This window comes from Pelodiscus sinensis, chromosome 24 (genome assembly GCF_049634645.1).
Source record: "Pelodiscus sinensis isolate JC-2024 chromosome 24, ASM4963464v1, whole genome shotgun sequence".
Lineage (NCBI taxonomy): Eukaryota > Metazoa > Chordata > Testudines > Trionychidae > Pelodiscus > Pelodiscus sinensis.
The window spans coordinates 18022676-18050518 of record NC_134734.1 but is presented as its reverse complement, the minus strand read 5'-3'; the positions used below and the strand labels follow the sequence as shown (position 1 = coordinate 18050518).

Genomic DNA, 27843 nt, shown 5'->3' with positions numbered 1-27843 from the left:
TGAAAAATTTTTCCCTTTTCTTGTGTTTCAAGGTCTCCCATGGAAGTAGCAAAACTGGCATTAAAAAAAAAAAAGATGACATTTTCCCGTGGAAACAAAGTCAGTTTTGACCCCCCCTTAGAAAATCTGAGATTTTTTTCAGCAGGAAAAATATTGGATGGAAACATTTCAGTTGGTTCCACCCCACATACAAACTACCTGATCTGTCAAGCGCTGGAGTATTGGGGATAGTGGGCGTGCTGAGAGCCTGTGAACCAAACTGGACATCCTGTTAGAAACCACTTTGAGTCTGGGGATGCTACAGCTCCCTAGTCCCCACACCCCGATGACCTGCCTTTCACAATGCAGCGCTTTGCTTTAGCTAGCATTCTGCTCCGACCATGCAGGCTCCTCTGGCTGGTAGCAACCGTCTTCGCTCCCTGGCATCTGACTTTCTCATCCCCACACGCGTCTAATCTCTCTCCCGGGGCTGATATTTACTGAGGGGTTATGTAACCTCCAGGGAGGTTATTCTCATTAACTCCCCTCTTCTAGCATTGCTAAATATGCGTGTGTGAGAGACACCGGGACACACACACAAACACAGCATGTTCTCAACGCCCAGAGGACGTGGACTTTCTGTTTGACACAGGTATTTCTGAGTTGCTGCCCTATTGTTTTATAGATACATTTCCTAGAACACTAGAACTGGAAGGGACCTCGAGAGGTCACTGAGTCCAGTCCCCTGCCCTCACGGCAGGACCCAGCACCGTCTACACCACGGCTACTCAACACACGTCCCCTTTGTTTGTGGCCCACAGTGCAGTTTGGGTTTACACGGGGCTCAACATGTGGCCTGTGAGTGAGATCCTTGGCCTCCATTGGGAACACGCTCCACAACAGCAAGGCGTCTCCCAGGCAGGGTGAGCACTGAAAGACGCAAGCGGACGGGCTGGCTGGAACAGACGGGTGCAGGGTGTCGGTGGGGCATTGTGGGAAGTGCTTAGCCTTGTGGGCAAAGCCTTAGAGGTGCGGACCAGCTCACACTGGCCACGTTTGGGTCCAGCGCCACAGCTTAAGGTTTAATCGTTGTATTCATGCCCATCAGTGTGGAAGAAGCTATTTGCATATACAGGCAGTCCCTGGGTTACGTACAAGATAGGGACTGTAGGTTTGTTCTTAAGTTGAATTTGTATGTAAGTCGGAACTGGTACATATCGTAGGGGAAACTCTAGCCAAACATTTCTCCAGAGCTCAGTTTTATTCTCCCACACCTCACTTCCCTCAGTCCTTTATTCTCAAGCTGAGGTGTCTGCTGAGAAAAGCCGCTCTGCGTCTCCCTGGTCTGCTGAGGGGGGCGCTAGCTTCGCTTCTCCCCGGTCTGCTGGGGGGAAGCAGCTAGTGCGGGGTTGCCTCACCCCGTTTGTAAGTAGGGATCCGATGTAAGTCGGATCCATGTAACGTGGGGACTGCCTGTATATGCAACCACACTTGCGTTGTGGGCCTCGGCCTCAATGTCCCAAGATTCATCAGAGTGAAGATGTATATAGGGCTAAAATCACGAGTGAGCCATCACGCAGTCCTCAACCCAAGTCCCAGTTCTACCACCATTCCCCCTGCACGATTCTGAGCTTTCAGGGCAGGGGCTGTCTCTTGCTATGTACAGCACCGAGCGCAGCAGGACTGCCGTCTCAGTTGGAGCCTCAATATCTTACTGTACTGCGCTGAATAGTTGGTCCTGCACCATGCTCTGTGCTTGTGACTTTAAAAAAACAAACCCAGATCCGTTAAAAATCACATTGAAATTAACTTTAAGCACTGCCCCCCCCTCAGCACCGCTATTAAATCAACGGGCTCTTTTATGCAAAACACGGACAAGGCAGAATACGACGGGAAACTGGCTGGGCTTTTTAGGAACAGGTTTTGCAAGTCTGCTAACGGTGTCATGCAAATGATTTATTTATAGTTTAACCATTCACATTATGTATCATTCAAATGTGGTAAGCTCGGGGTAACACTGTGAGACATTCAGGAACTGTGAGAATGAGGAACGTTACAAAGATTTCATAAGAGGTTAACAGCTGCAAACATAACCAGCCAGAAGTGCATTTTGTCCCAAATGGCGCTCACCAGGGAGCCGGCCCACACGAGCCGTTCCAGACAATTTCCCTGTGGCCTTTACTCTGCCCCGGCCTTTCCCACTCAGGCTTTCAGAACCATCAGCACCAAGGCCCTGTCTGCTCGGAGGCAACAAGAGAGGGCTGAGAACACTAGGGCTGTGTCTAGACTGGCAAGTTTTTCCGCAAAATCAGCTGCTTTTGCGGAAAAACTTGCCAGCTGTCTACACTGGCCGCTTGAATTTCCACAAGAACACTGACTTCCTACTGTAAGAAATCAGTGCTTCTTGTGGAAATGCTATGCTGCTCCCGTTCGGGCAAAAGCCCTCTTGCACAAATCATTTGCGCAAGAGGGCCAGTGTAGACAGCACAGTGCAAAAAAGCCCTGATGGCTAAAATGGCGATCGGGGCTTTTTTGCACAAAAGCGCGTCTAGATTGGCACGGACGCTTTTCCACAAAAAGTGCTTTTGCGGAAAAGCGTCCGTGCCAATCTAGACGTTCTTTTCCACAAATGCTTTTAACGGAAAACTTTTCCGTTAAAAGCATTTGCGGAAAATCATGCCAGTCTGGACGTAGCCTGCGTGCCACGAGCAGAGGGCACCAGTTCTCATGTTGTGGTCTGCCGGGCGTGGCGGCTCCCTGCCCTCCGCCCCTGGCTGAGAAGGCTGTAGACACCAGCCTGGGAGGCCCCCAAAGCCCCACCCGGCCGTAGTACTGGAGTCTTCCCTACATGTTCCTTTGTTGGAAAAAATCACCTGAGCCCTCTCTTGCTCACGACAGGCTGGTCCCTAAGCCAGGGCGGAACCACAGGGGCGGGGTCTGAGTGGGCCGTGGCCCGCCTCCTTTGCACCCAGACCCAACCCCAGCCAGATGGGGAGTGAGAGGGAAGCACGGGGGGGCTTACCTGGCTCCAGCCGGCATGTCAGCCAGGGAACGGGACCAGGGCTAAGCCCCCGATCCCTCCTGTCCGGTTCTCCCCACCCCTCATTCTTGCCCACCCACCTTCTGGCTATGCCACTGCCCTCAGCATGTCTGGCTGCTAGCCGGGAAATTCATCCAGGGCCTGACATTAGAGGCAGGGGAAGCACACGCCACACACCCCACGTCGTCCTATTCTGCGGCTCGGTCCAGACCCTCCCAGCTCTGGTCCTCCGCTGGGCAGAGTCTCTGGGGCATATGGAAACAACACCACCCAGCATGCAACGCTCCCAAGCCATGGGGCAGGTGCCTCATCTGGGGGGGCAGCCAGGAGAGAACACGGCATGAAGGGCTACACGGTCCCCATGGCCAACCGGCCCCTTCCTGTTGTGCACGAGGAACACTCTTGCGCCAGGATCCGCTCCATCCCGCCCGACTGAAACCTGACGCCGAGTGACGACCCAGCGCACAGTTTTTAAGGCAGCCTGTTTCCTAGCACGACATTTACTGTAAACACCCCAAATCAAACACAGCTGAACTTCGGTTCAACCCTAAACACACCACCTGCCAGGAGCACGCTTCCAGGGGGAAGGCGCCACCGCAGGGAGCCGACCCGGGGAGAGGAGGCTCAGGGAATTAGCAACCTCGCCACGGCGCAAGGGCTTGGTTTCTCGCAAGCTCCTGGCTATGGCCATTGGTTTCTCCCCTGCCTTGTAGGCTGTGAGATCATTCACACCTGTGCACGAACCTCCCAGGCCTGCTCCTCCACAATGGGGCCGTGGCGCACTACGCCGGGGGGGGCGCTGACCCCGGGCGCCCAGCTGGTCTGGCTGCACGAGCGCCGTTAGTTTGCACAGGAGGAAATACCAACCCAGGGGGGAAGCAACGGAGCACAACGGCCGGGGCTCACGTTTCTGTTCACCTTTGTTCCATTTTGCAGCGCCTGGCTCTTTCTGCCCGGCATTTTGGGCAAGCCGCCAGCCGACATCAGCTGGCCTCGCCGGTGGCACGTGTCACCGCCAGTCATTTTACCACCGCTCCGCTCGGTTTGCAGCAAGCACGCTTGTCAGCTGCAGCACAGTGATTCCCATGGTCGTTCATGAACCACCTTGCCTCCTGCCACACTGGCGGGGGCGCTGGCGTCTTCCCACCGCCCCGCCCTGCAGGCCAGCCAGGCGACCCCCAACTTACAACCGCCCGACTTACAACTCCCTGCATTTACAACCATTCTTTTTCGTGCAAGATAGCTCCTAAAACCCCCTCGTTTACGCCCTCAGCTCGTATTTACGACGGCGGATCATGCAGACTCCACACATCATCCCAAAACGAGAAACCCACAAGGCCAGTCCGACTCACCAGTGCAGCGCTTGACCTCTGCACATCGGTCTCCACTTTTTAATTATTTTTGTGCATTATTTGAACTATGTAGTTTAGTTTTCCTCCATTTCTGTCATCAGTTTTGGTGTTTTTAGGGTATGAAATGGATTTCCAGGAATAGAACCTCCATTTATAACACTGCACCTATGGGAAATAAGGGTTCGACTTATGACTTACAATGGTTCTCCAGGAACCAATTAGGTCGTAAATGCAGGGGTCACCTGTATTTTGATGAGGTTTTCTTTATTCTTTGAATTGACACTTTGAGTTTCACCCCCCTCTCCCCCCGCACAGTCCATGCAGCTTTGCAAGGAGAAACTGGGCGCTAGTTTGGGGTCTCTCTTGTTTGAAAATAGAGGGGCTTCAGGGCCTTTCATTCCCGGACTATAAACCAGACAACACGTGCCAGGCAGCAGGCGATTTTCCCTGACGGTTACAAGTGCCAGGGATTCGTGATACACTGTAAACGAGGGCCAGGCAACAGCAATGCAGCAACAAATTGTATTTCTGTGCCAGGAACTCCTGGCCAAGCCAGGGAATCACATTAATAGATGGGGGTACGTCTACACTACAGCGCTAGTTCGAACTAACTTAGTTCGAATTAGTTAATTCGAACTAAGCTAGTTCGAACTAACGCATCTAGAACTAAAAACTAGTTCGAACTAGCGTTTTGCTAGTTCGAACTAGTAAGTCCACATTGAGTGGACTCTGAACAGGGCTTAATGATGGCCGGAAGCAGTGCCGGCAGGGCATAAAAGGAGGACTTAGAGCATGGAGATGCTGTCTCAGGCTAGCCGAGGGCTGCGCTTAAAGGGTCCCGACCCCCACCCCGGACACACAGTTCTAAGGGGTGCCCCGCTTGCAAAGAAGTTCTGGCTTGGAGTGCCCTGAGTGCCCACACTGGGCACATCACACCACTCGGCCATCAGCCCGGCTGCACTTGCCGCAGGCTGCCATCTGGGGAGAGGGAGTAATTGGGGGGCTGCAGGAGAGCTTCCACCCCCAGAAGCCCGCAGAGCCAGCCCAGTCCTCCCCATCGGGGGCTCGTACCCCATTCCTCCCTCACCTCCTTCCACTCGCCCTTCCCTAGCCCCCCTTCTTCTTGATGTACAAAATAAAGATAACGTTTCTTCCAACATTGACTCTGTCTTTATTGAAAAAAACTGGGGGAGACTGGGAAAAGGAGGTGGGAGAGGGGAAGAGAAAGGCTGGGAGAGGGGAGGGCAACTAACATGATCAGGGGTTGGGAACAGGTCCCAGATGAAGAGAGGCTACAGAGACTGGGACTGTTCAGCTTAGAAAAGAGGAGACGGAGGGGGGACAGGATAGAGGTCTGTAAAAGCAGGGGTTGGGTGGAGAGGGTGCATTCAGAAAAGTTCTTCCTGAGATCCCATAAAGAAGGACTAGAGGACACCAAAGGAAAGGAATGGGTAGCAGGCTTGAAACTAGTAAGAGAAAGTTGTTCTTCTTGACAAAGCAAATAGTTAACCTGTGGAACTCCTTGCTGCAGGAGGCTGTGAAGGCTACAACTAGAACAGAGTTTAAAGGGAAGTGAGATCAAGTCATGGAGGTTGGGTCCATGGAGTCCTATTAGCCAGAGGGTAGGAGTGGTGTCCCTGCCCAAAGTTTGTGGAAGGCTGGAGAGGGATGGCACGAGACAAATGGCTTGGTCATTGTCTTCGGTCCATCCCCTCCAGGGTCCCTAGGGTTGGCCGCTGTGGGCAGACAGGCTACTGGGCTAGATGGACCTTTGGTCTGACCCAGGACGGCCATTGTAAGCTCAGGGCTCAGTGTCGGGGGTCTCAGTGGACCCCCTTGATTTTCATGCACACCTGGTCCTGGGTGGCCAGGCTGGCAGCTCTCCTGCCATAGACGGCCACTTTCCTGTGCCTAGTGCGGAGATCGTGGACAAGGTCCACGATGTCCGCACTAGCCCAGGAAGGTGCCCGCCTCTTGCGGTCCAGGGCAAGCTCCCGGGAGCCGCCAGCCTGGTCCCGGCAAGAGGGGGTGGGCTGGGGGGCATCGGGTGGGTGGCTCTGTGCCGTGCCAGGTGCAGGGTCTGCTAGCTGGGTGCTGGCAGGCTTGCACCTGGCACGGGCACCGTAGCCAGCCCGTGCCCCTTTAAGGGGTCCGGGGCCGGGAGGGGGGCATAGAGTTTCCCTGGTGTTGGCCAGAGTGGCCACCAGGGAAACCTGGGGAGGGCTAGCCTCCCACTAGTTCGAACTAAAGGGCTACACAGCCCTTAGTTCGAACTAGCTAGTTCGAACTAGGCGTTAGTCCTCGTAAAATGAGGTTTACCTAGTTCGAACTAAGCGCTCCGCTAGTTCGATTCAAATTCGAACTAGCGGAGCGCTAGTGTAGCGCATAGGAAAGTTAGTTCGAACTAACGTCCGTTAGTTCGAACTAACTTTCTAGTGTAGACATACCCTATCAGAGGGGTCGCCGTGTTCGTCTGAATCTGCAAAAGCGGCGAGGAGTCCTGTGGCACCTTAGAGACTAACAGAAGTGTAGGAGCATAAGCTTTCATGGGCAGCCCACTCTGCATCTGACGAAGTGGGTCTTTGCCCACGAAAGCTTATGCTCCAACACTTCTGTTAGGATACGTCTATACTAGCCCCCTAGATCGATCTAGGGAGGCTAACGAGGGCGACCGGAATTGCAAATCAAGCCCGGGATTTAAATATCCCGCACTTGATTTGCATGTTCCCGGCCGGTCGCCATTTTAGAAATTGACTAGCCCGAAGTAACTGCCCGCGTCTACACGCGGCAGTGAAACGGGCTTCCGATTTAAAGCGCTAAATCGAATTAGCTGGTATTCCTCCTGCAATGAGGTTTACCACCTAATTCAAATTAGGGGCTTTAAATCGGAAGCCCGTTTCACTGCCACGTGTAGACGCGGGCAGTTACTTCGGGTTAGTCAATTTCTAAAATGGCAACCAGCTGGGAACATGCAAATCAAGCGCGGGATATTTAAATCCCGGGCTGGATTTGCAATTCCGGTCGCCCCCGTTAGCCTCCCTAGATCGATCTAGGGGGCTAGTGTAGACGTACCCTTAGTCTATAAGGTGCCACAGGACTCCTCGCCGCTTCATATTAATAGAAGGACCCAGAAATGTTCCAGGGTCATCCCGCTTGCTCCCCAAGGAACCTACAACATTGCTGCAAAACTGCTCATGGAAATTAGAGCCAGAACCCGAAGCAAAACTCCAGAGGAAAGGATCCAGCTTGGCCCTAAAGAGGGGTTGATACAGACCTTCATTTTTTCCCCCTCCCCCAATACAATCCTTCCTTTGTCCGGACTATTTAGAGTGTACTGCTCCACTGGCTACTCCATTTGGCCCAACGGGCTCCAACTCTCCTGTTTACACGGACCTAAATCAGGCGCGACTCCACTCAGCCTCTTGCCCTGTCTACGGCACCACAGCAGGTCTGTTCACACTGGCACCAGCCAGTTGCTCCGAGTGTGTCCAGCCCCAGGCGTGAGATCCTGGCTCCCTTGATGGGAATGGCAAAAATTCCAACACCCCTCCATTCAGCCATCCGGGGAAGCCAGATGCCCCTTTCCCGAGTGTGGGCAGCAGTGTCTGCCCTCGCCACCCCCCGCCACCAATCACAGGCAGTAGGAACAGTGTCGCTCCTGGTTTGCTCAGCTCTAAGGCCCCGATCCTGCAGGGTGCTAAGGGCCCTCCTCACTCCCCCTACCCCACACCAAGGGGGCAGCGGCCCTGGGAAGAGGCACTCTGAATGCAGCAGCCTTCCCAAGGGGCTGGAGTGGGAAGAATCCAGGTCGCAAGGGCAGGGGCGTTCCCCCTTGGGGGGCACCAGCAACTTCCCCAGAGACGCACCCACAGGGCTCTGTTCCCAGGCGCTGGCTCCCCATACATGTGTAGGTGATAAAAAGCTTCAACCACAAAAGCCACTTTCTCTGGTCCCCAGCACGCAGGACCTGGCAGCTTGTGTTCCCCTGAAATTCCCAAACCCTGCTCCAACCCTGCTCTGGGGTCTCCAAACCTCCACGGCTGCATCTTCCCTGGGCTATTCCTCCTACCCTCATCCATTTTAATGCCCCGGCTCCACCCCTCTCCCTTTCAGGCTCTTCACCCGCATTGGTTGTTGGTTCAACCTCCCCGGCTGTGAGATGGGTCTTTCCTTATGATCATTTGCTCCCATTAGACAAATGGGTAAACTGAGGCACTGAGCAGGGAAGGCAGCATAAGAAGCCAGCTGTTCCCATTCCCCAGACTCGGCCTGTAAGCCACACTCTAGCTGAGCTCAGAGGTCTTTTCCCAGACTGCATTGTCATCCCTTTCCAGTCCCGTACCCTCCTCTTACTCCCCCTATGTCCATGGGACCTTTGGGGATTTTTCCTGCCTCACTTTGTTGCTTTGGGCTTTAGTATGAAGAGCAGGGGTCAAAACTATTGCCTTTGGCCACTGCCGCACTGAAGTCTTTGTTTTCCTGCCTCCCGCCTCCTCTTCGCTACAATTTTCCACTTTCTCGTCTCTTTCCACGACTCCCTGCAAACCTGAATTATTTATTGCCTGAACGCCTGCTTTCCCCACCCCCAGGATCAGCTCCTCGTCGCCCATCAAAAGTCCATTAAAAAAAACAAATAGGCCGCTACCCCGCCCCCCACCAGCGCTTGCTGGTGCCGTTTTGCTCCAGAAACGGTCACCGTGATTTGAAGTCAAGTGACCCCTTGCTCAGGGACAGTTTACTCCATCCTTACGCTGAAAAAAATTGAGGGATCAGCATTTATTGATGGTGCCAGTCCAGCATGTTTAGCCACAAAGGCCCTCGAAACTACCAGACCATTTCAGAGCAGGGGTTCCATCTACCCTGGTATCCTGACGCCTCCTGTGCGCAGCACAAGCTGCTTCCAAAGACAGGGGCAGCGAGTTCTGGGACAACGTAAATCACGCCCAGTCAAGGGTGGGCATGACGAGCTGGCAGTGCCCCCACACACATACACAATGCTTTCCTGGGTCTTATTATTATTGTGCTATTTGTATGACAATCACACCTAGAATTTGAGCCCCGCGGTGCTGGAAGCTACATGGTCACATAGCAAGCTCCGCCAGGCAAGCTTACAATCTCACAAGGCACAGGGGAGAGGGGAAACAGACACAGAGGAGCCCCTTCCCCCGACACAAAAACGAAGGGTCACCCCCATGACATCACTAGGCAGCAGGTTTAAACCAAACAGGAGTACCCCTTTGCCCACCACCCACAACCTGTGGAACTCCCTGCCAGGGGATACTGGGGCAGAAGTAGGTTCTGAAAGGAATTAGATGCGCTCCCGGGGGGCAAGCCCATCAATGGATATTAGCCATGCTGGTCCAGGACAAAGCCCCATGCTTGGGGTGTCCCTACACCGCCCACGGCTAATTGCCCTGTTCTGTGCGCTCCCTCTGAAGTCACTGGGCAGTGTCAGAGACAAGCTAGTGGCTAGCTGGGCCACTGGCCGTACTCCTGTGACTTGCCCACGGTGATGAAGCAGGTTAGGTGCAGACTGAGCAACAGAAGCTGCAATCTCTTGCCCACGTTCTCCATTCGCTAGCCCCCACCGCCGCCGCAGCCCCAGCCCGCTGCCTTAGCCGGGAGAGACGCCGCTGAGGCCAGGCCGCCCCAGCCAGCCTGTCTCAGCGACCCGGGAGAGGACGTCCAAGGCCAGGCGGGGGAAACTTACTTCCAGGAGTGGCCAGCGCGGGCACGGGTGGCAGGCGGCTGAGCCCCAGCAACGTGATCCTGAGCAGCAGGGAGCAGAGGGATACCGATGTCACTGTGTCCTTCTTCGCCCCCATGGTCCATGGACTGAAACGCCCCCACCTGCCCCCCGCTCGCTTTCCAAAGCGAGGCAGAAGGCGCCCCCCACGCCCCCGCCTCCGGCAGCTCCTCTTATAAGGCAGGAAGCAGGCGCCACGCCGGCCGGGGAGCTTGGGAACAGAGGGACCCCAGTGCCTCCCCCTTCATTCCAGGGGACGGGCAGTGACAGCGCCGGTCCGTGGCCTCCACCGCCACTGGCCTCGATCCACCTCCCTCCGGGTTTCACGGAGAAAGCTCCCAGCTGCTGCGCTCGCTGATTTGCATCCTCCGTGCATGGGGCTGAGCGAGCTGAGCAGCGCACCTGGGCACCGAAGGGCGGGCGGAGCTGCCTGCGGCCCTCCCCGAGCGTGGCCAGGTGCCAGCCAGGGGGCAGGGCCAAAGCGAACCCACCTTCACTTAGGAGCCCAGACTCCTCCTTCCACTGCTGCCCCGGCTGCGGGGCCCGGAACAGGCTGGGCTCCGGTCCACTTTTGTTTTCGATTGCTACATCCACAATATTTAGCCTGACAACTGAACCCAGATGGGGTTGGGCGGGAGGGGGGGAGGTTGTTTGGGAAATAAGGAGTCAGAGAGTTCGGCGAGGCAAGCGAGATCCCCAAACACTTCAGCTAGCTGTGAGGGGGGGGCTGCCTGGGCTCGCCACACCCCGCAGCTCCGCCACTGATCAACTCTGCGACCCTTGGCAAGGCTCCGTGCCTCAGTTTCCCATGCCACAGGGATGGGCAGGCAGGAGGCAGAGAGGCTCATGGACTCAAAATTTCAGGGAAAAACTTGCAAGCCAAGTTGGGGGGGAGTTCTGCCTCTCGTTTCAAACTTCTTGCGGAGAATTCCCGTTCTCTCACCGACCCCGGATGAAGGAGGGAGCAGCAGGGAGTCAAATCTCCCACACAGCCAGCGACCGGCTCGGGCACCACTAACAGGCCCTTGACACGGCCAGATCTTCGCCTGCCCTAGCCAGCTGCATTGGCCTCTCTTCCCACGAGCGAGCGGCAGGCAGATCAGCAGCAACGGCTCCTTCCCGCCTCCCCTCTTCTCCAGCAAGGAGGCCGAAAGGAGGGGCCCTTTTCACTGCAACACTGACTCCCCCCTTCTTCCTGGGGGGCAGCGTGGAGGCACAGTAAGAGGGCAGACTAGGGCCAGGTTGCCCTGCAAGCCACTGTCAGGGTTAGGGAAGGGCAGCGGCATAGCTATAATGTTTCCTCTAATCTTTTCCATCCACGTGCATTTTTTTGCCAAGTGCACCAATGTGCACCCCCAGGAGAAGCATAAACCTAGAGGTGGGCGCTCTGCTAATCAGCTGGGCAGCCTTGGATTGTCTCCTGAGTGGCCGCACCAGTGCTGAGCGTACAGGGAACACTGGCGTGGTAGAAAACCTGGCCCGACGGGACACGTCTGCAGTGGCACATACAGCACAGGGTAAAGTCCCTGCACCCGGCTGATCACCCCCCTCCACAGGATGAAGCCCAGCAGTGAAACTTGTCCTCCTGCAGCCTCATCTGGGCTCAGGATGGAGCAAGCTGGGAGCTTCCTCCCTTAGACAAAGCTTTGACCTCTCTTGTTAAAGGAATTTTTAGCCTGCGGGCCGTAAATACCCAGCAGCAAAATGATGTTACCCAAGGGCAACAAAAATGCGGAGAGTTTTGGAATGGCTGCCATATGAAGAGACATGAAAAAGACTGGGACTTTTCACCTTAGGGAAGAGGAGACAAGGGTGTGGGGTTATGACAGGTCTATAAAACCATGACTGGTGTAGAGAAAGGGAACAAAGAAAAGTGATTTACTTGTTCCCATAGCACGAGAACTAGGGGGTCACCCAATGAAATTAATAGGGAGCAGGTTTAAAACAAACAAAAGGAAGTTTTTCTTCACGCAGCGCACAGGCAACCTGTGGAACTCCTTGCCAGAGGATGTTGGGAAGGCCGGGACTTTAACGGGGTTCAAAAAAGAGCGAGGGTAGGTCCATCAATGGCTATTAGCCAGGATGGGTAGGGATGGTATCCGAGCCTGTTCGTCAGAGGCTGGGAATGGGCGACGGGAGGGATCACTTGATGATTCCCGGCTCTGTTCATTCCCTCTGGGGCATCAGGCATTAGTCACTGGTGGAAGGCAGGACACTGGGCTAGATGGACCTTTGGTCTGACCCAGTCCTTATGTTTCGTGGCAGACGGGGCCCATTGGATCAGCACAATTAAGGACTCTGGTTTTTAGCTTAAGGAAACAAACCACTGCTATGCTGAGCCGCTGCTTCTCCAGGGGGAAAGGCCAGCTCCCAGGCCGGCTGTTGTTTCCACCTGTTACCTTGCTCCCACCCGAGAGCACCCCTGGATTCCGGCCCTGCGGAAGGCTGCGAATTTTCCGCACAAGATGAATAGAGGGAGGAATTTAACGAGGGAGCATCCGGTCTGAACAGGGACCGGACCAGGTGGCTGTTCCCATCACCAGCCGCTACGGGAGCAGCTACTGTCTGGATCTGCAGCCCCGCATCTTCCGCAGATGCCCCCACACACCAGTTTGCTGCTCCCCAGCATCAGCTGCCTTTTCTGTTTCCTAACGGGAGGGACTGTCCCCGTGGGCCAAATCCGGGCCACCTCCTGTCTCCATCCCTGTTTCCATTGGGGGGTGAAAAATGTTTCTTGGGAGTCTGGCTCTGGAGCAAGACATTTGGACCTTGACCTGAAAGGATAGACTGCACCTGCCTGCGGGGTGTCGGGATCCGTGGCCAGGAACAGCTGTTCGGTGTTCCGTCCCTTTAAGGGCCATGCCCGGCCCTGGTGCCATCTGACCACTAGTCCTTCCTACCCTTAGCGGGACAGGCATGCCATGAACCTGCCAGCACACTAGAACAGCTCCGTGCAGAAACCACCCAGCCCAGGTAGCAACCTGCCTGGGAGATCTAGTCATGGAGACACCAAGCACCATGAACTGGGTTTTGGCACCACCCAGCGGTCAGAGCCGGTTCTGCTGGGAAGATTTGAGGCCCAGCCGTGGAGAGGCAGCCCCTGCCTGGGGGGGGGCTCAGGCCAGGCAGGGGGTCCCTGGACCTGCCTCGTCTTGGGAGCAACCCCGCCCCTTGCAAAGGCAACCAGGGCAGGCAGAGCCGATGCTTCGCATGTTTATTTCTTTCCAAATGATCAGGCAGGCGGGGCATGGCCGGGGGGCTGCCCCGCGCCGTAGGGCGGCAGGCAGGGGATTGCGGGGCGCCGGGGAAGGGCTGCTCTGGCTGTCCCTGGACGGCTGCAGCCGGGATAAAGGCACATGGCACCTTGGGGCAGCATGTGGAGCCGCCCTTCGTCCCCTACTGCTCTGCCCAAGTGCTGGGTGGGGGGGGGGGGGGGGCAGGGGGAGGGTCGTCCTATTAACCCCAGATGTACTGGGGGAAAAAGAGAGCCCCTCACACATTGGGCCCGGGGCAGGGTGGGGGGAGGAGGGAGTTATATAGTTGGATTAACCCTGAGAGTGCTGGAGCACATGGGCTGGAAGTGAGGGAGGCGGGAGGTTCCAGTTAACCCCGCAAGTGCCAGTCAGAAGAGCTAGTGGGGGGTTCCCATTGGCAAGCATAAGTGGGGTGCAGAAAATGCACCCTGAAAGGCCCAATCGGGGGGCGGGGTCTCTTTGCATAACAGAAGGGCAACGAAAGGGTTAATAGCAGGATGGCTTCACACGCCCCTCCAATGCCCCTCCCCACGGGCACTGCCTGGCGGCCCCTGGCCCAGCCTCAGCGTGTCCCCCGTACACGTGTGCCCCGGGCACCATCTCCACCTGCAGCCAGCTGCTTCCCTGGGCCGCAGGACAGAGCGGGGCCGGGGGCGGGGGGAGAGGCAGACGCCTGCTTCCAGCCCCACCCCGCTCCCAGCCGACCAAAGTCAATGCTCCTTCCTGCTGGGCCCGGGGTGTCTGATCTGCCAGGGCTGAGCGCGGGTCCCCCTTCCCTGGGCGACAGCTGCCCCTGCCCAGTGGATGCAGAAGGTGGGGAGGGGCCGTGGGAGCATGCTGGAGTCTGTGATGAGGGCAGGGGTCTCAAGAGCAGCTGCTTCTTCGCCGGCGCAGCAGCGTCACCGGGTGGCTGGCCTCGTCCTCCTGGTCGCTCTCGCAGTCCCGCTGGGAAAGGGGAGGGAGCAGAGGGTCAGGCAGGGTAGGAGGGAGGACACACAATGCACCCGCACACACGCGCTTCTGGGTGTAAACCCAGCCCCCGTGCACACGCACACGGACCCTCGTGCACACCGACCCCCGTGCACACTGGCAAACACACACGCGCGTCCGGGTGTAAACCCAGCCCCCGTGCACACGCACACGGACCCTCGTGCACACCGACCCCCGTGCACACTGGCAAACACACACACGCGTCCGGGTGTAAACCCAGCCCCCGTGCACACGCGCACGGACCCTTGTGCACACCGACCCCCGTGCACACTGGCAAACACACACGCGTGTCCGGGTGTAAACCCAGCCCCCGTGCACACGCGCACGGACCCTCGTGCACACCGACCCCCGTGCACACTGGCAAACACACACGCGCGTCCGGGTGTAAACCCAGCCCCCGTGCACACGCACACGGACCCTCGTGCACACCGACCCCCGTGCACACTGGCAAACACACACGCGTGTCCGGGTGTAAACCCAGCCCCCGTGCACACGCGCACGGACCCTCGTGCACACCGACCCCCGTGCACACTGGCAAACACACACACGCGTCCGGGTGTAAACCCAGCCCCCGTGCACACGCACACGGACCCTCGTGCACACTGACCCCCCGTGCACACTGGCAAACACACACGCACGTCCGGGTGTAAACCCAGCCCCCGTGCACACGCACACGGACCCTCGTGCACACCGACCCCCGTGCACACTGGCAAACACACGCGCGGCCACATGCCTGGCCCCGCTGCCCCCAGGCCAGGTCGATGCCAACACTGGGCACCAAGCAGAAGGGCCGGCCTGAAGCGATGCCTTGCTTAGGTCAGTGGGAATCAAACGACAGGTCGTGCCTCAGGACTGGGGGGTGGAAGGTCGGGCCCTGGGTCTCGTGGCTGCAGGGGGATCAGGGGAGCAGTGGGGGAGCTAAAGCAGCTTCCTGCCTGTCCTGGCACCACAGACTGTGCTGCGCCCCAGAAGCGGCCGGCAGCAGACCCGGCTCCAAGGTGGGGGTGGGGAGCACACAGGGTTCTGCGCACTGCCCCTGTCCCGAGCACTAGCTCCACACCTGTATTGGCTAGGAACCTGCTTCTGGCTGCTTCTGGGGCAGCCTGGTCTGCGGTGCCAGGAGAGGCAGGAAGCTGCCTTAGCCCCCCTGCTGCACCATTGACTGGGAGCTGCCTCCTGGCCCAGCCCTGACCCCCCTCAAAGCCAGAGTCTCCTACAGCCCAAAGCTCCCATCCTCAGCCCTACCCCAAAGCCCGCACTCCAGTCACATTCTCTTGCGTCGCGGCATCAGCGATTTTCTTCAACTGGGTCATGAGAAAAAAAAGTTTGAAACCCACTGGGCTAGAGAGCCGGCCGGTCGGCCAGCAGCCCCGGCACTAAGACCAGGAGCTTTGGGAAGGCGGGGTTGGTTTGGCACCTGGATAATTAATAATAAATAATAATAATATATAATATAATAATATAGTTATTATGAATTAAAGCAACCTCATTAATCAATAATTGATGCCTGTTCACCCATCACTTCCCCAGCCGGCAGTCCCGGTAAGCTGAGCGCTTGGGCGGCCACCCACAAGAGATTCAAATGCTGCCCAGCTGATTAGCAAAGCGCCCACAGCCGGCAGCAGGTGTTTCTAGGGGTGGTGCACATCCGCCCATGCCTCAGTGCACTGGACAAAATTTACCCTGCACATGGATGGAAAAAATGAGAGGGAACATTGTCTCCAATCCCTAAGCAGTGGGTTCAGGGGCCCCTAAGCAGTGCCTACCCATCGCCCCCCACCCCAGTGCCGCCTGCCGAGGGAGCAAGTGCACAAGCTAATCAACAAGGCCTCACCAGATTCTCATCCTCTTTCCTCTGGACACACAAGAGTTTCAGGTGGCAGAGCCGGTTGCAGGCCGACACCATGTTGTAGGAGAGCTGAGGAGAAACACAACCGCAATGGGGCAGCTTAAGGTGAAGGTCTCTGAGTCCCCAGCTCCCACATTGTACGAGAGCCCTCTCCCACCCCACCCCCCAGAGCAATTCCCCTTGTTATGCAGCCTCTTTCATCTTAAAGGGTTACTCCCCCCACACACACACTAAAGTGTGTCCACCTCTGGGGCAGAGCACAGTAGCTGAGGTAAAGTTTAGGCCAGGGACCGAAGAGGCATTTGCACCCAGTCGGAACGAGCCGGTGGCTTTTACATTGGGGAAATGTACCCAGAGCTTTTTGGGGGGGGGGGGGCAGTTGCCATCAGAAAGATGGGAACACGGCACCCCCTTTTGGTGCACCAAGGATTACGAGGGGCAAGTGCCCCCAAAGGCTTTACTGAGCCCCTGGGGTTGGCACGGAGGGGAGAGCGCCCCCTGCTGAGATCTGCCCCAATCCCCACCACACAGTGCCCCCTACACCTGGCCTGGGGCAAGCACTGGAGAGAGAGCGCCCCCGGCTGTCCTGGGGATGTGCCCCTGCGCGGCCCTCCCGGATTTACTTTCCATTTCCTGCGGGCGTTGAACTTGCGGAAGTTCTTCATGTTGATGGAGGAGCGGCTGCGGTTGGCGGCCTGCTTTCGGCTCAGGGGCTGCCGGGAGAGGGAGAGGCGGGCAACACGTGAGTGGTCGCGGCCTCCCGGACCCCAAGCATGCCCCCCCATCCACAGAGGGACCCCAGTACCTTTACACACACAATCCCCTACAACCCACAAACACCCAGCAGAGGTGAGAATCAGACCACAGGCTCTTTGCCCCGGCTTGGGTTGTTTAGGGAACCGGGCCCGGGGGGCTGGGAGGAGGGGTTTTCCATGGGGATCAGGCTCTTGAGGGAGCAGGAAACAGCCATGTCTGAAGGATTCCCCGCCATGAAGGACTCAGCTCATATTCGATGGCTCATGCCCAATTCTGCCCCTGGCCTTTGGCTTCACACCCCCACCCCAGCCTGGGCCCGGGGGGGAAGAGGGAAGCCACCACAAGTGGCTGCCTTGACCCCAGGTGCAGGACTCAAGGGCATCCCTCACTAGCCTGGGGGGCCTAGGTTTGCCAGGTGTCCAGTTTTCACCCGGACAGTTCGGTATTCGGGTCCCCCGTCCGGTAAAAAAAAAAAAACAGAAAATACCAGACATGTGAAATGTCCAGTATTTCCTGTTTCCCTCGGACAGAAGCCTGGCAGGGACAGCTCTCCCCTGCCGGGTCTGGCAGGGACCGGGGAGTGAGGAACACGGAGTCATTTAAAGGCGCAGTGACTTTTTTTTTTTTTTTTTTTGGCTCAGCAACTTTGGTTTCCCGTGGATTTTTTTTTTTTTTTTGCTTGACCAAGTTTGCCATGTTCGGGATTTTTGTTGAAAGCTCCTGGCAAGTCTAAGTAGGCCCCATCTCCCTGTGTGCCCCCCGTTCCAAGTGGAAACACCAGCAGCCCCCTCACCTTGATCCATGGGTGGATGAGGCATTCGGCCGCCGTCATGCGATTCCTGCAACACACGCCATGGGGAGAGTGGGAGCGGCTCGCTGCTTTCCCACCAGAAAAGGGAAAGCCCTTTCCCCGCATTCCCCCTTCCCACTCCGCTTCTCCCCAGGCCTTTCCCCCCTGCTCCTACTGAGGCCCTTCCCCCCATCCTGGGCTCCTCCCCCGCTTCTCCTCGGGCCCTTTCTCCCTACTTCCCCTGGGGCCCTCCCCCCAGCTTCTCCCCAGGCCCTTTCCCCCCACTCTTCTTGGGGCCCTCCTCCGCCCCCCCCCCCCCCCTGCTCCTCCTGGGCTCCTCCCCCACTTCTCCCCAGGCCCTTTCCCCCTGCTCCCCCTGGGGCTCTCCCTCCTAACTTTTCCCTGGGCCCTCCTCCCGCTCCCCTCCCCTTCTCCCCAGGCCCTTTCCCCCTGCTCCTCTTGGGGCCCTCCCCTCTCCCCCACCCCACACACTTCCTCCCAGGCCCTTTCCCCTTGCGGTGCTTTCCACCGAGCCCCCCAGGCAGGCGTATGCTCCCTCCACTCCATCTCCCTAGCCCGCCCATGTGCCACGCTGTGCAATGGATTCAACCGCCCCCCACCGACGTGCCCTCTTACCCCCTGTTCCCGCACCCGCCCCTCTGTTGCCAACATCAGCAGCAGCAGACGGGCTGCTCTTGCCACCCCCTCTGGCACTCACCCAACATCGCTGCCCCCCCAGGTTACAAGCTGGGGTCCAGCTGGCCCTGATCGCACACCCACGCTGGCCTTTCCAGCTGGGGTATTTGGGGGTAGGTTGGCTTGAAGGAACCTCCCCCCATAGCTGGGATCACCCCTGGCCTAGCTCCTCGGGGCAGAAATCACACGGTGCCAGATGACAGAATGGGGCCCCCACATCCCACCTGAGCCCTCTGCCAGGGGCCTCTGTCAGCAGAGGTGCTTGTCACCCCCATGCGTCCGAGGGATTCCCGGCTCCTTCAGCGAACCCCCTTGTCCACAAGCCACCCCAGGGTCTCGCTGCCCGGCGGGCCACGCCGAGTGCCGGCATTACCCCGGCTCCTTCACCAGCAGCTGCCGGATGAAGTCCTTGGCCATCTCGGTGGTCTCGTTGAAGTACTTGTCCTCAAACTCGTAGATGCCGGCAACGACGTTGGAGAGGGTCTCGGCGTCCGTCTCGCCCTGGAAGGGGGACATGCCGCTCAGCCTGCACGAGACAAGGACCCCTTGAGAGCCGGCTGAGTCCACAGGACCCCGCCAGGGCGAGCCGCCAGGGACAGAGGCAAGCTAGCAAGGAGCGTGAGACCCACCTGACCTGCAAAGGACGTGATGTCCACCCCCCTACTGGGAGCCACGCCCCTTTGTCCAAAGACAGGATGCATGTGCAGCCAGCCTGGTCCTCAGCTGGTATGAAACTCTCCCTCCATCCCCGTAATCCACTCCCCACTGCTGCCTTCTCCCCCAAGCAGTCAGCTTAGGGCCCCGTCTACCTGCCTTATCACCCAGACGGAAACCAGGATCGGGACCAGCCCTGGCCAGGATCGGGACCCCCGCAGGCTAGGTGCTGCACAGACATCCAGACAGTCCCGGTTCCTGTCCCAATAGCACTTGTCAGCAAAGGGCCTGGTTGCCCTCTGCCCCACGCTGACAGCGTAAAACAGACTGAAATGGGGTGGACGGTCCCATTCCTGGGTGAGGACATCAAGGGGCCTGGGTTGCCTTCCTGGCTCTGCCACAGAGCTCCCGGGGAAGCTGTGCCCCTGCTCCGTGCCTCAGTTTCCCCACTCTGCCCTTCTTTGGTGAAGAGTTGGGGGAAGGGAAACGGTCTCTGGATAAAAACAACAATGCGGGGGCCAAAGATGGGAGGCTCAGAGAAGAAGAGATGCCCAAGACGTCAGGTACTTACAAAATGTAGGTAATAACACCGATGCTCCTGAAATATACAAAGACACATTCTAGGTTAGCCAGCCTGAGGCACAGGGATCAGCCATGCGCACAGGCTACGCTGGCAGAAATCAGGGAGGGGGGCCAGGTACATAAATGCCAGAGTGGGATAAACGTCCCTTTTCTCCTCCCCAACTCTTATCCCAAATCCTGGCTGATCCATTTGTCTCTCCCTTGTTTATCCTGAGCAGGCTGGACAAGCAGCTTTCACTCTATGGCGTGTTAACCCACCGCTCGCTTCCCACATTCCAGGGCTATGTCTGCACTTGTGGCTTCTTGCACAAGTACAGCCGTTCTTGCACAAGTATTTGCAGAGCGTCCACACTGCCCGCCTGCTCTTGCACAAGGAAATTTACAGTACGGCGTGGTAAGAGAGGGCTCCTTGCGGAAGAGCTACGCTCTTTTTTATCAGGTGTAAGCCCTCTTGCACAAGAGCTCTTGCACAAGAGGGCAGTGTGGATGCTCAGCAGGGATTTCTTGCACAAGAAAGCCGTATGGCTAAAATGGCCATCAGAGTTTTCTTGCGCAAGAGAGCGTCCACACCGCCATGGGAGATATTGCGCAAAAGCACAGCTCGCACATGGCAGTGTGGACTTTTTCTTATGAAAGACTTCTTGCACAAGAACCCTTGTGCAAGATGTTCTTGCACAAGAAGCCACCAATGTAGACATAGCCCAGGTGTGCAACACCCTCGCTTCCCCCAGCCTCCCCGATTGCATGGCTTGGAAGCATTGACTGGATGACAGAAATGCTTTTTTAAGTAGCTGGCTGCAATGGGATGGAAGTCAGAAAGAAAAGAGGTGCTAGTGTGTTCTCCTCCCGACCAGACACCTTTCAATCTCTGTTCTGATTGAAGGCCCAATGCCAGGTGCCCCAGAGGGAGTGAACAGAACAGGGGACCATCAAGTGATCCCTCTCTGTCACCCATTCCCAGCTTCTGACAAACAAGCTAGGGACACCATCCCTACCCATCTTGGCTAATAGCCATTGATGGACATAACCTCCATGAATTTATCTAGTTCTTTTTTGAACCCTGTTAAAGTCCTGGTCTTCCCAACATCCTCTGGCAAGGAGTTCCACAGGTTGTGTGCGCTCTGGGTGAAGATAAACTTCCTTTTGTTTGTTTAAAACCTATTAATTTCATTTGGTGACCCCTGGTTCTTATGTTACGGGAACACGTAAATAACTCTTCTTTGTTTGCTTTTTCCATACCTGTCATGACTGTATAGACCTCTATCGCAGTGTTTCTCAACTAATGGGACAAGTACCCTTAGGGGTACTTGACAGAAGTCTGAGTGGGTTTGTCAAGACAACTGAAATTTGGAGAACACTGAATGTTTGTTTTAAGTTTTACAGCACTTTATTATTTTTGTACTTTTTACACCCAAAAATTTCATCGCCTACCCAGCTACAATTAAGTTGTTTAAACAAATGTGTTGCAACGGTAGAAAAAAAATTGTGTGTCTGAAAACTATAGGTCCTGGGGCCACTTATAATTTTTTTTAAAAGGGACACTTTTAAAAAAAAAGGGGGTGAGAAACACAGCTCTATCAGAACCCCCTTTCGCGGAGCAGATGGACCTCCTTAAGACTGGCTGTCAGATCCGTTTTAGCTGGATGTGAGGGGCCAGGGAATCGTCTCCCAGCGGCGCTTGGAGTGTTTCAAACAAAGACCGCGCCCTGGACAATGTACCCTGGGGGATTCTGAGAACCCATCTGAGCTGACGCCCGCTCATACCCCTCGCCCGAGCCATGGCATGAAGGGGAATTGGGTGGGCTCCTGTCCTTACCACATGTCTGTCGCCGAGCTGAGGGGCTCGTAGTTAATCACTTCGGGAGCTTGGAGGAGAAAAAAAAAAAGTAGACATACCCAAGTGTCACTTTGCATCCGCTGCCTGACTCCGTACACCCCCTACGGGACCCAAGATGTATAGCAAATCAAAACAGAAGGGCCCTCGCTCCGCTAAAAATCCAGCCGTTCCCACTGCTTGAGTGCTGCTAGGGATACCGAGCTGTGCTTTCAGACTGGCCAGGAGTACAAACTTCTCACCCCAGAAGGTCATTAAGAGCCCCTGGTGCTTTGGGAAGGAAAGGGCAGTTAAGAGCTGTCCCCAAACCTCTGGGTACCACATTCTGCCTCTTTAACCCTCCACTGCAGGTTAACAGGAAACAAGAGTCTCCTCCACATCCCATCCTAAAGGGTCTGTACTTGCTCGAAGCAGCCACTGTGTTTGTCCCCAGAGGTAGCACTATTATAGAGGGGGGTGAAGTTCCTTGCTATCAAGTATTCCCAGAGGCTTTGGGAATGAAAGACATTATGGGAACCACACAAGATTGCTCTGTGTGTCCCTGCTAAGGCTTTCGGGAATCTTGCTGCACCTTATGACTCAATGATATCCAGTGGCAGAGAGTTCCACAGGTTAACCCCCCAATAGAACACTATGCCAATGAGTCCCACAGGCTCCTGGATAAGCTTCTCAGCAGATCAATAGTGCTTGGCTGTTTACCTATGTACTGCGGAGTCCCACAAAGGCTTTTGAAGGTCACTCCATCTTCCAGCTTTTGGGCCAGGCCAAAATCAATTATCTTGATTTTTGGATTGGGGACATCTTTCTCCAGCAGCATGATATTCTCTGGCTGTGGAAGTGTGGCAAGAGACACCATGAGCCCCGTTCTCCGGTGCCCCACGCCCCACCCGGTCCCTGACACCAGTGCAAAGCACGTGTGGGAATGTGATCAGATCGGGGCGGGCCGCATCTCGCTCTCCCTTTGCCCTGGTGCAAACAGATGCAAGGGACATTGAGCTAAAAGGGGTCAGCTCACGCTGCAGGCCCCGTGCCCACGGCAGGGTTGTGGTGGCTGCAAAGGTTGGAACAGTTAAGCGGTGGGCGTGTGATGCCAGCAGGGATCAAGGTGGGAACACACAAGGCCTGAAGGTTCCCACGGTGAGTTCCTGCTGAGATTCCCGCCACGCAAGGCTGGGCTCTGAGCCCAATGTCTCCAACGAGCGTGGAAGTGGGAGAGCCGATACAGCCAGGGAGGAGAGCCCCACTATCTGGGCCCTCTGCCCCGGCCCCATCTCTCTGCCCCAGCCCCATCTCTCTGCCCCAGAGCAGAAGGAAGGTCTAATTTTTCCAACTGCTGTCCAATTTGGGGAGGGGAGGTGGAGGTTGGCCTGTGTAAAAAACTGCTGAGCCTGCAGAGTTACGGCTGGCCACAAGGTGGCAGTGGCCATGCCAGGAGTTCGGGGAGTGGACGGGGTGGGAAGGAGAGAGAGGAGATGGAACAAGCAGACTCAGGGGCAACTCACAGGCCCGGGGCCACCACAGACCCCTCTGGCCATGGGAAAAGCCACAGAATTTGTACCACGGGCCTGGGTCTCCATGGCAGCAAAAAGAGGGCCTCGAAGAGAGCGGAGGCAAGCCACTAACAGCCCTTGTCCTGGCTGGGGTGGAGCTGGTGTACTGGGCTCTGGACCTGCCCAGCCCCCAGAACGGGGTGGATCGGCGGTGAGGCTGGAACAAGCCATGTTCTGGGCATTCTCTGCTCCGCAGGGAGGAAAACGCACGAGGCAGAGCAGCCTTGGAGTTCGGGGAACCAGGCAAGGCCTGGCATAGCTACAAAGGGCATTTGCCCCCCTGCCCTCCCCACACACATCCACCTCCAATCTCCTCCCGCATGCTGGGTCGGAGACGCAATGGCGAAGGGGCCAGCGGGGAGCGAGGGAGGGAGCCAGGCACCTTGAGGTCGAAATGGGCGATGTGCTTCCCGTGCATGTAGGCGACGCCCTGCAGGATCTGCTGCAGGAACTCGATGGCCTCCGCCTCCGTCAGCATCTCCTTCTCGGCGATGAAGTCGAAGAGCTCCCCGCCGCGGATCCTGAGAGCAGGGACAGCAGCAAGCGCGTGCTCGAACGGGGGCGGTTTCAACACCCGCCTAACGCAGCCTGGCGCCACAGGATCTCAAAGCCCCCGGCACAGGTGGAATTGGCACCACCTCCTCCCGGGGGAAACTGAGGCACCAAGTGGGGGAGCGATTTGACCTGGGGCCTCAGCAAAGGACAAGGCATCGCTGAGAATAGCACCCAGGAGTCCTGACTTGGAGTGATGTGGCCCTGCGTGGGTCTAATTCCATTCTGCCGTTCCCGGCCAGGCTCCTCCTCAGAGGTGGCTGCATTTCCGAGACGGGCGAGTGCTTCTGGCTGTGTGTTGCTGTTAAACCACTGCAGCCTAGAAGGGGGCTGCATTTCAGTGGGGGGGGGAAGCGACCCTTGGACAGATGTCCCACGGACACTTTCTGGACAGCTGGCGTTGCCCAAGCAGATGGCCATGTCATACCCACAGGAGGCAGACAGATAGGAGCGTATGCACATACACGGATCACCCAGGGTCCCGGTTGCCTTGTGGCCCAAGGCCCACGGAGAGTCAGGCCCTTTCACCACAGGATCTAAATGAGATTTGCCAGGATTAAAAAAAAAATAATGAAAAAAAAGATCAGCCAACCGGGCTCAAAAAGTGAAGCGGACGCAGCCCAAGTCAAATCCGTGCTTCTCTCGCTGGGGAGGCACCATTAAGGGCCCGGTATTTCAAACCCTCAGCCCCGGGCGGTGGGTACACGAGGCAAGGGAAGGCGTTGCCTTCCCAAACTGCTGGCCTGGCCCCGCCCAGGCTCCGCCCCCAGAACACTGGCTGTAGGCGTAATGGGGGCGGAGCGTTGCTGCCCCCGAGCGCCCGCTCGTCGGGGCCGGAGAGGCTGGAGCCACAAGCCCCCCTCCCTCCCTGTGCTTCCGGGGCCTCCCGGAGGAGCTAGTGGGGGAGGGGGTGGCTTGGTTCCCATTAGGGACCGGGGCCTAGGCAGAAGGGGCAGGGCTGGGGCGGGGTGGGGGCTTGCCTCCCCTAGCCCTATCATCACCTAATACCCATGCCCTCCGCTGCCCATCCCAGAGAGTTTAAGGACTGGGACCCCCAGCCGCATCATGTCAGCCTGCAGCCTCTGCAGGTGGGGCGGGTCTAAGCATCATTGGCCTCTCCCGCCATCTCAACCCAGACACCGCAGCTCGGCACGGGGAAGCAGGCTCAGAGCTCAGGGCCCACGTGTGACACGCCCCAGGGCAGAGCAGCTGTGCCAAGGCGAGTGATGAGTGGAGGCTAGCGATTAGAGCGGCAGAGAGGACTGGTAGACAGGATTCCTGGGTTTTAACCGCAGCCCAGAGGGCAGGGGGCGTGATCTACAGCGCTTAAAGCAAAGGAGACTGAGACCAGTGTCCCCTGTAGGCTGTGTGCTTGAGCAGCTGCTCAGAAGAAATTCCAGTGCCACCCAGCTGATCAGCAGAGCGCCCGCAGCCTAAGTGTTTCTACTGGTGGTGCACATCTGCACATAAAAATTTATTCTGCACATGGATGGAAATTATTAGAGGGAACAATGACTGGATCTAGAACTCCTGGGCTCTCTCCCCAGCTTTTCTTGGTCACTGACTCACTGCAGGACTCTGGTGCAAGTCTTCCCGGTTTCTATGTGCCTCAGTTTCCCCTGAGTGCAATGGGGACGGTCCCCCAGCAGGGAGAGGATGGGGTGCGCTAGGAACACAGCGTTATTACAGAGGGAAAGGGGGAAACCCACGTGCCCTGCCCCCCACCCACACGCCGGCCCGCTCACTCACAACTCCAGGATCAGCACCGTCTCAGCTTTGCTGGCGAAGAGATCATGCAGGTGCAGGATGTTCGGGTGCTCCAGCTGCTTCAGGATGCTGACCTCCCGCTCCACCTGCTCGCGGTCCAGCCCCCACCGGCTGCCTTTGCACTTGCGCGTCTTCACAAACTTGGCGGCGTAGAAGGACCCTGAGCTCCGCTTCCGGCAGCGCTTCACCACCCCGAAGTGCCCACTGCGGGGACAAGGTGGAGAGGTAACCTAGTGGGGGCTGAAGCCATGGGTGCAGAGGGGCAGGGGGCATCAGAATGGGCAAGCAGTGCCCCCTCCAACCACTAGGCCCCACTCCCCTCCAGAGTTAGGAATAGAACGCAGGTGTCCTGCCCCGCAGCCAGTCCCCTGCACTAACCCCTAGGCCCCACTGCCTCAGAACTAGCAGCAGCAGCCAATGTACCACTGAGCCATCAGCAGTCGTATTTTCACCAAACTTTCCCTAGTGATTAAAGAACGTAGCCAAGGGGAAGACGTCCACCCCACGGTGTGTTTTGGAGCAGCCTGGCTTGACAGCAGGAGCCAGGCTGGCCGCTGGCTGATGCCCCCACAAAGCCACACCCGGGGCAGGGAGGGACGGTTCCATGGAACGAGGCTCCTGCAAGACGTGCGCCATAAAACATCACGGAGCGTGCGTTCAGCCTCCGAGAGCCCCAAGCGAGGCTGCGCGCACAGCCCCCCGGGAGACACACGGCCCCATAGCACCCGGCCTTCCTGGGGCGATCACAGCACGACACTGCCCCTCGCTGCGTCAGCGACGCTAGCGACGCCTCCTCCGCGGCTTGGCCTGCAACATGCCCTCCCTGCCCCACGCACAGGCCAGCCATGGGGAGGGGGCACCAGATGCAAGTTCTGATGTGGCATATAGGGGTAGCGTGACCCATGCCCAGGATCCACGCAGGACTCCTGGGTTCTAGACCCAGCGGGGGAAGGGAGAGGGAGGAGCCGGGACTCCTGGGTTCTAGACCCAGCGGGGGAAGGGAGAGGGAGGAGCAGGGACTCCTGGGTTCTAGACCCAGCGGGGGAAGGGAGAGGGAGGAGCCGGGACTCCTGGGTTCTAGTCCCAGCGGGGGAAGGGAGAGGGAGGAGCCGGGACTCCTGGGTTCTAGTCCCAGCGGGGGAAGGGAGAGGGAGGAGCCGGGACTCCTGGGTTCTAGTCCCAGCGGGGGAAGGGAGAGGGAGGAGCCGGGACTCCTGGGTTCTAGTCCCAGCGGGGGAAGGGAGGGGAGGAGCCGGGACTCCTGGGTTCTAGTCCCAGGGAGGGGAGCAGCCAGGACTCCTGGGTTCTGTGTGCACTCCTGGGACAGACGCAAAGCCTCATGGTTAGGGAAGGTGCTTTAGGCCATCACTGATGCTGGCTCCATGCGATCGACTGCACCTTGACGCCATCCAACCCTTTCAGCTGCTCAGGCTGCAGGGGAGCCCTGCCAAGAGCCGAGAGGGAGGGGCAGCGAGAAGAAGCCATGGGGGACAGCTCTGTGACAAGCCAGGGGCGGGAAGCAAGCAGGAATTTCCTGCGGTGGTTGTTCTGCTCTGAGCTGGCGGGGAGAGACCCCGAGCTTAGCACCCTCCGTCCACGTGAGAGAGCAACACGTCCGCAGGACAAAATTCAGGACTGCCCGCGCCAACTCCCCCCCACCCCCAGACTCCCTCCAGCTCCAGGGCTGCACCGCTCCTCCCCCCGCAATGGGGCACAGACATGAGCAGAGCATCCCGAGTTACGCTGGACCGAGACGCAGCCCGGAGACAGCGGAGGGCCGGCCTGAGCTGCGGCACCTCACCTGCCCAGTTTCTCCAAGAGCTCGTACAGGTCCTCCACGTTGCTGGCTCGGAAGGTAGCCATGGAGTTGGGACTCAGCGGTGGCTCCGACACAAAGACCTCATCGTCCTCTGGGCAGCCGGTCTCCTGCAGAGGGCAGCAGAGAAGACATTGAAGGCAACACCGCAGCTTAGCTGGCAGGGTCAGGCCGCTGCAGGGGGTATCCCTTCCTTAGCACAGCAGGTAGCAACGCCTGGGCTTGTGTGGAAAGTCACAGGTTCCAGTCCCTGCAGAGCCAGCCACAGGTGGGTACAGAAATACACTACAAGTCTACAGGGAGCTATTCGTCAAAGGCATAGCAGGCTGAGAGCCAGGACTCCTGGGTTGTTTTCCAGCCTCTGCTACTGACTCCCTGCATTCCCCTGGGCATGTTGCTTCCCTACTCCAGTGTGCACCACGGGCAGGGGGATTCTGGCCGCAGGGGGGCTTGTGGCAGAAACAGAGTGAAGGTTTGTAGAGCTCTTGAATGGGACGGCGCAAAGCCCCCATCACCAAGACTAACATCAACCCCGGCACCTTTAAGGTAAACTGAGGAAGAGCAGGATTTTTCCCATGCTGCATTGCTACAATAACACAACAGGTTCACTTCATCATCCTGATTGAGAAGAAGGGA

The 27843-nt window shown here is 57.4% G+C and overlaps 2 protein-coding genes across 6 annotated transcripts in view; both read right to left on the bottom strand.

Moving 5' to 3' along the window:
* Positions 1–13170, bottom strand: part of INSRR (insulin receptor related receptor) — a 60810-nt gene extending 47640 nt beyond the window's left edge. Inside the window, exon 1 of the mRNA XM_075908289.1 lies at positions 10082–13170. Coding sequence (XP_075764404.1) covers positions 10082–10196 — 115 coding nt within the window. The 5' untranslated portion in view covers positions 10197–13170. The remainder of the gene's footprint in view (positions 1–10081) is intronic.
* Positions 13171–13316: 146 nt separating this feature from the next.
* Positions 13317–27843, bottom strand: part of LOC102460485 (death-associated protein kinase 2-like) — a 32758-nt gene continuing 18231 nt past the window's right edge. For all 5 annotated transcript variants that reach the window (XM_006113888.4, XM_014568947.3, XM_075908292.1 and 2 more), the window contains 11 exons: positions 27193–27317; positions 25374–25595; positions 23455–23593; positions 22222–22351; positions 21505–21553; positions 19678–19704; positions 18826–18978; positions 17760–17805; positions 16834–16923; positions 16196–16279; positions 13317–14316 (listed from right to left, as the gene is read on the bottom strand). In XM_006113888.4, coding sequence (XP_006113950.1) covers positions 14236–14316; positions 16196–16279; positions 16834–16923; positions 17760–17805; positions 18826–18978; positions 19678–19704; positions 21505–21553; positions 22222–22351; positions 23455–23593; positions 25374–25595; positions 27193–27317 — 1146 coding nt within the window. In that variant the 3' untranslated portion in view covers positions 13317–14235. The remainder of the gene's footprint in view (positions 14317–16195; positions 16280–16833; positions 16924–17759; positions 17806–18825; positions 18979–19677; positions 19705–21504; positions 21554–22221; positions 22352–23454; positions 23594–25373; positions 25596–27192; positions 27318–27843) is intronic.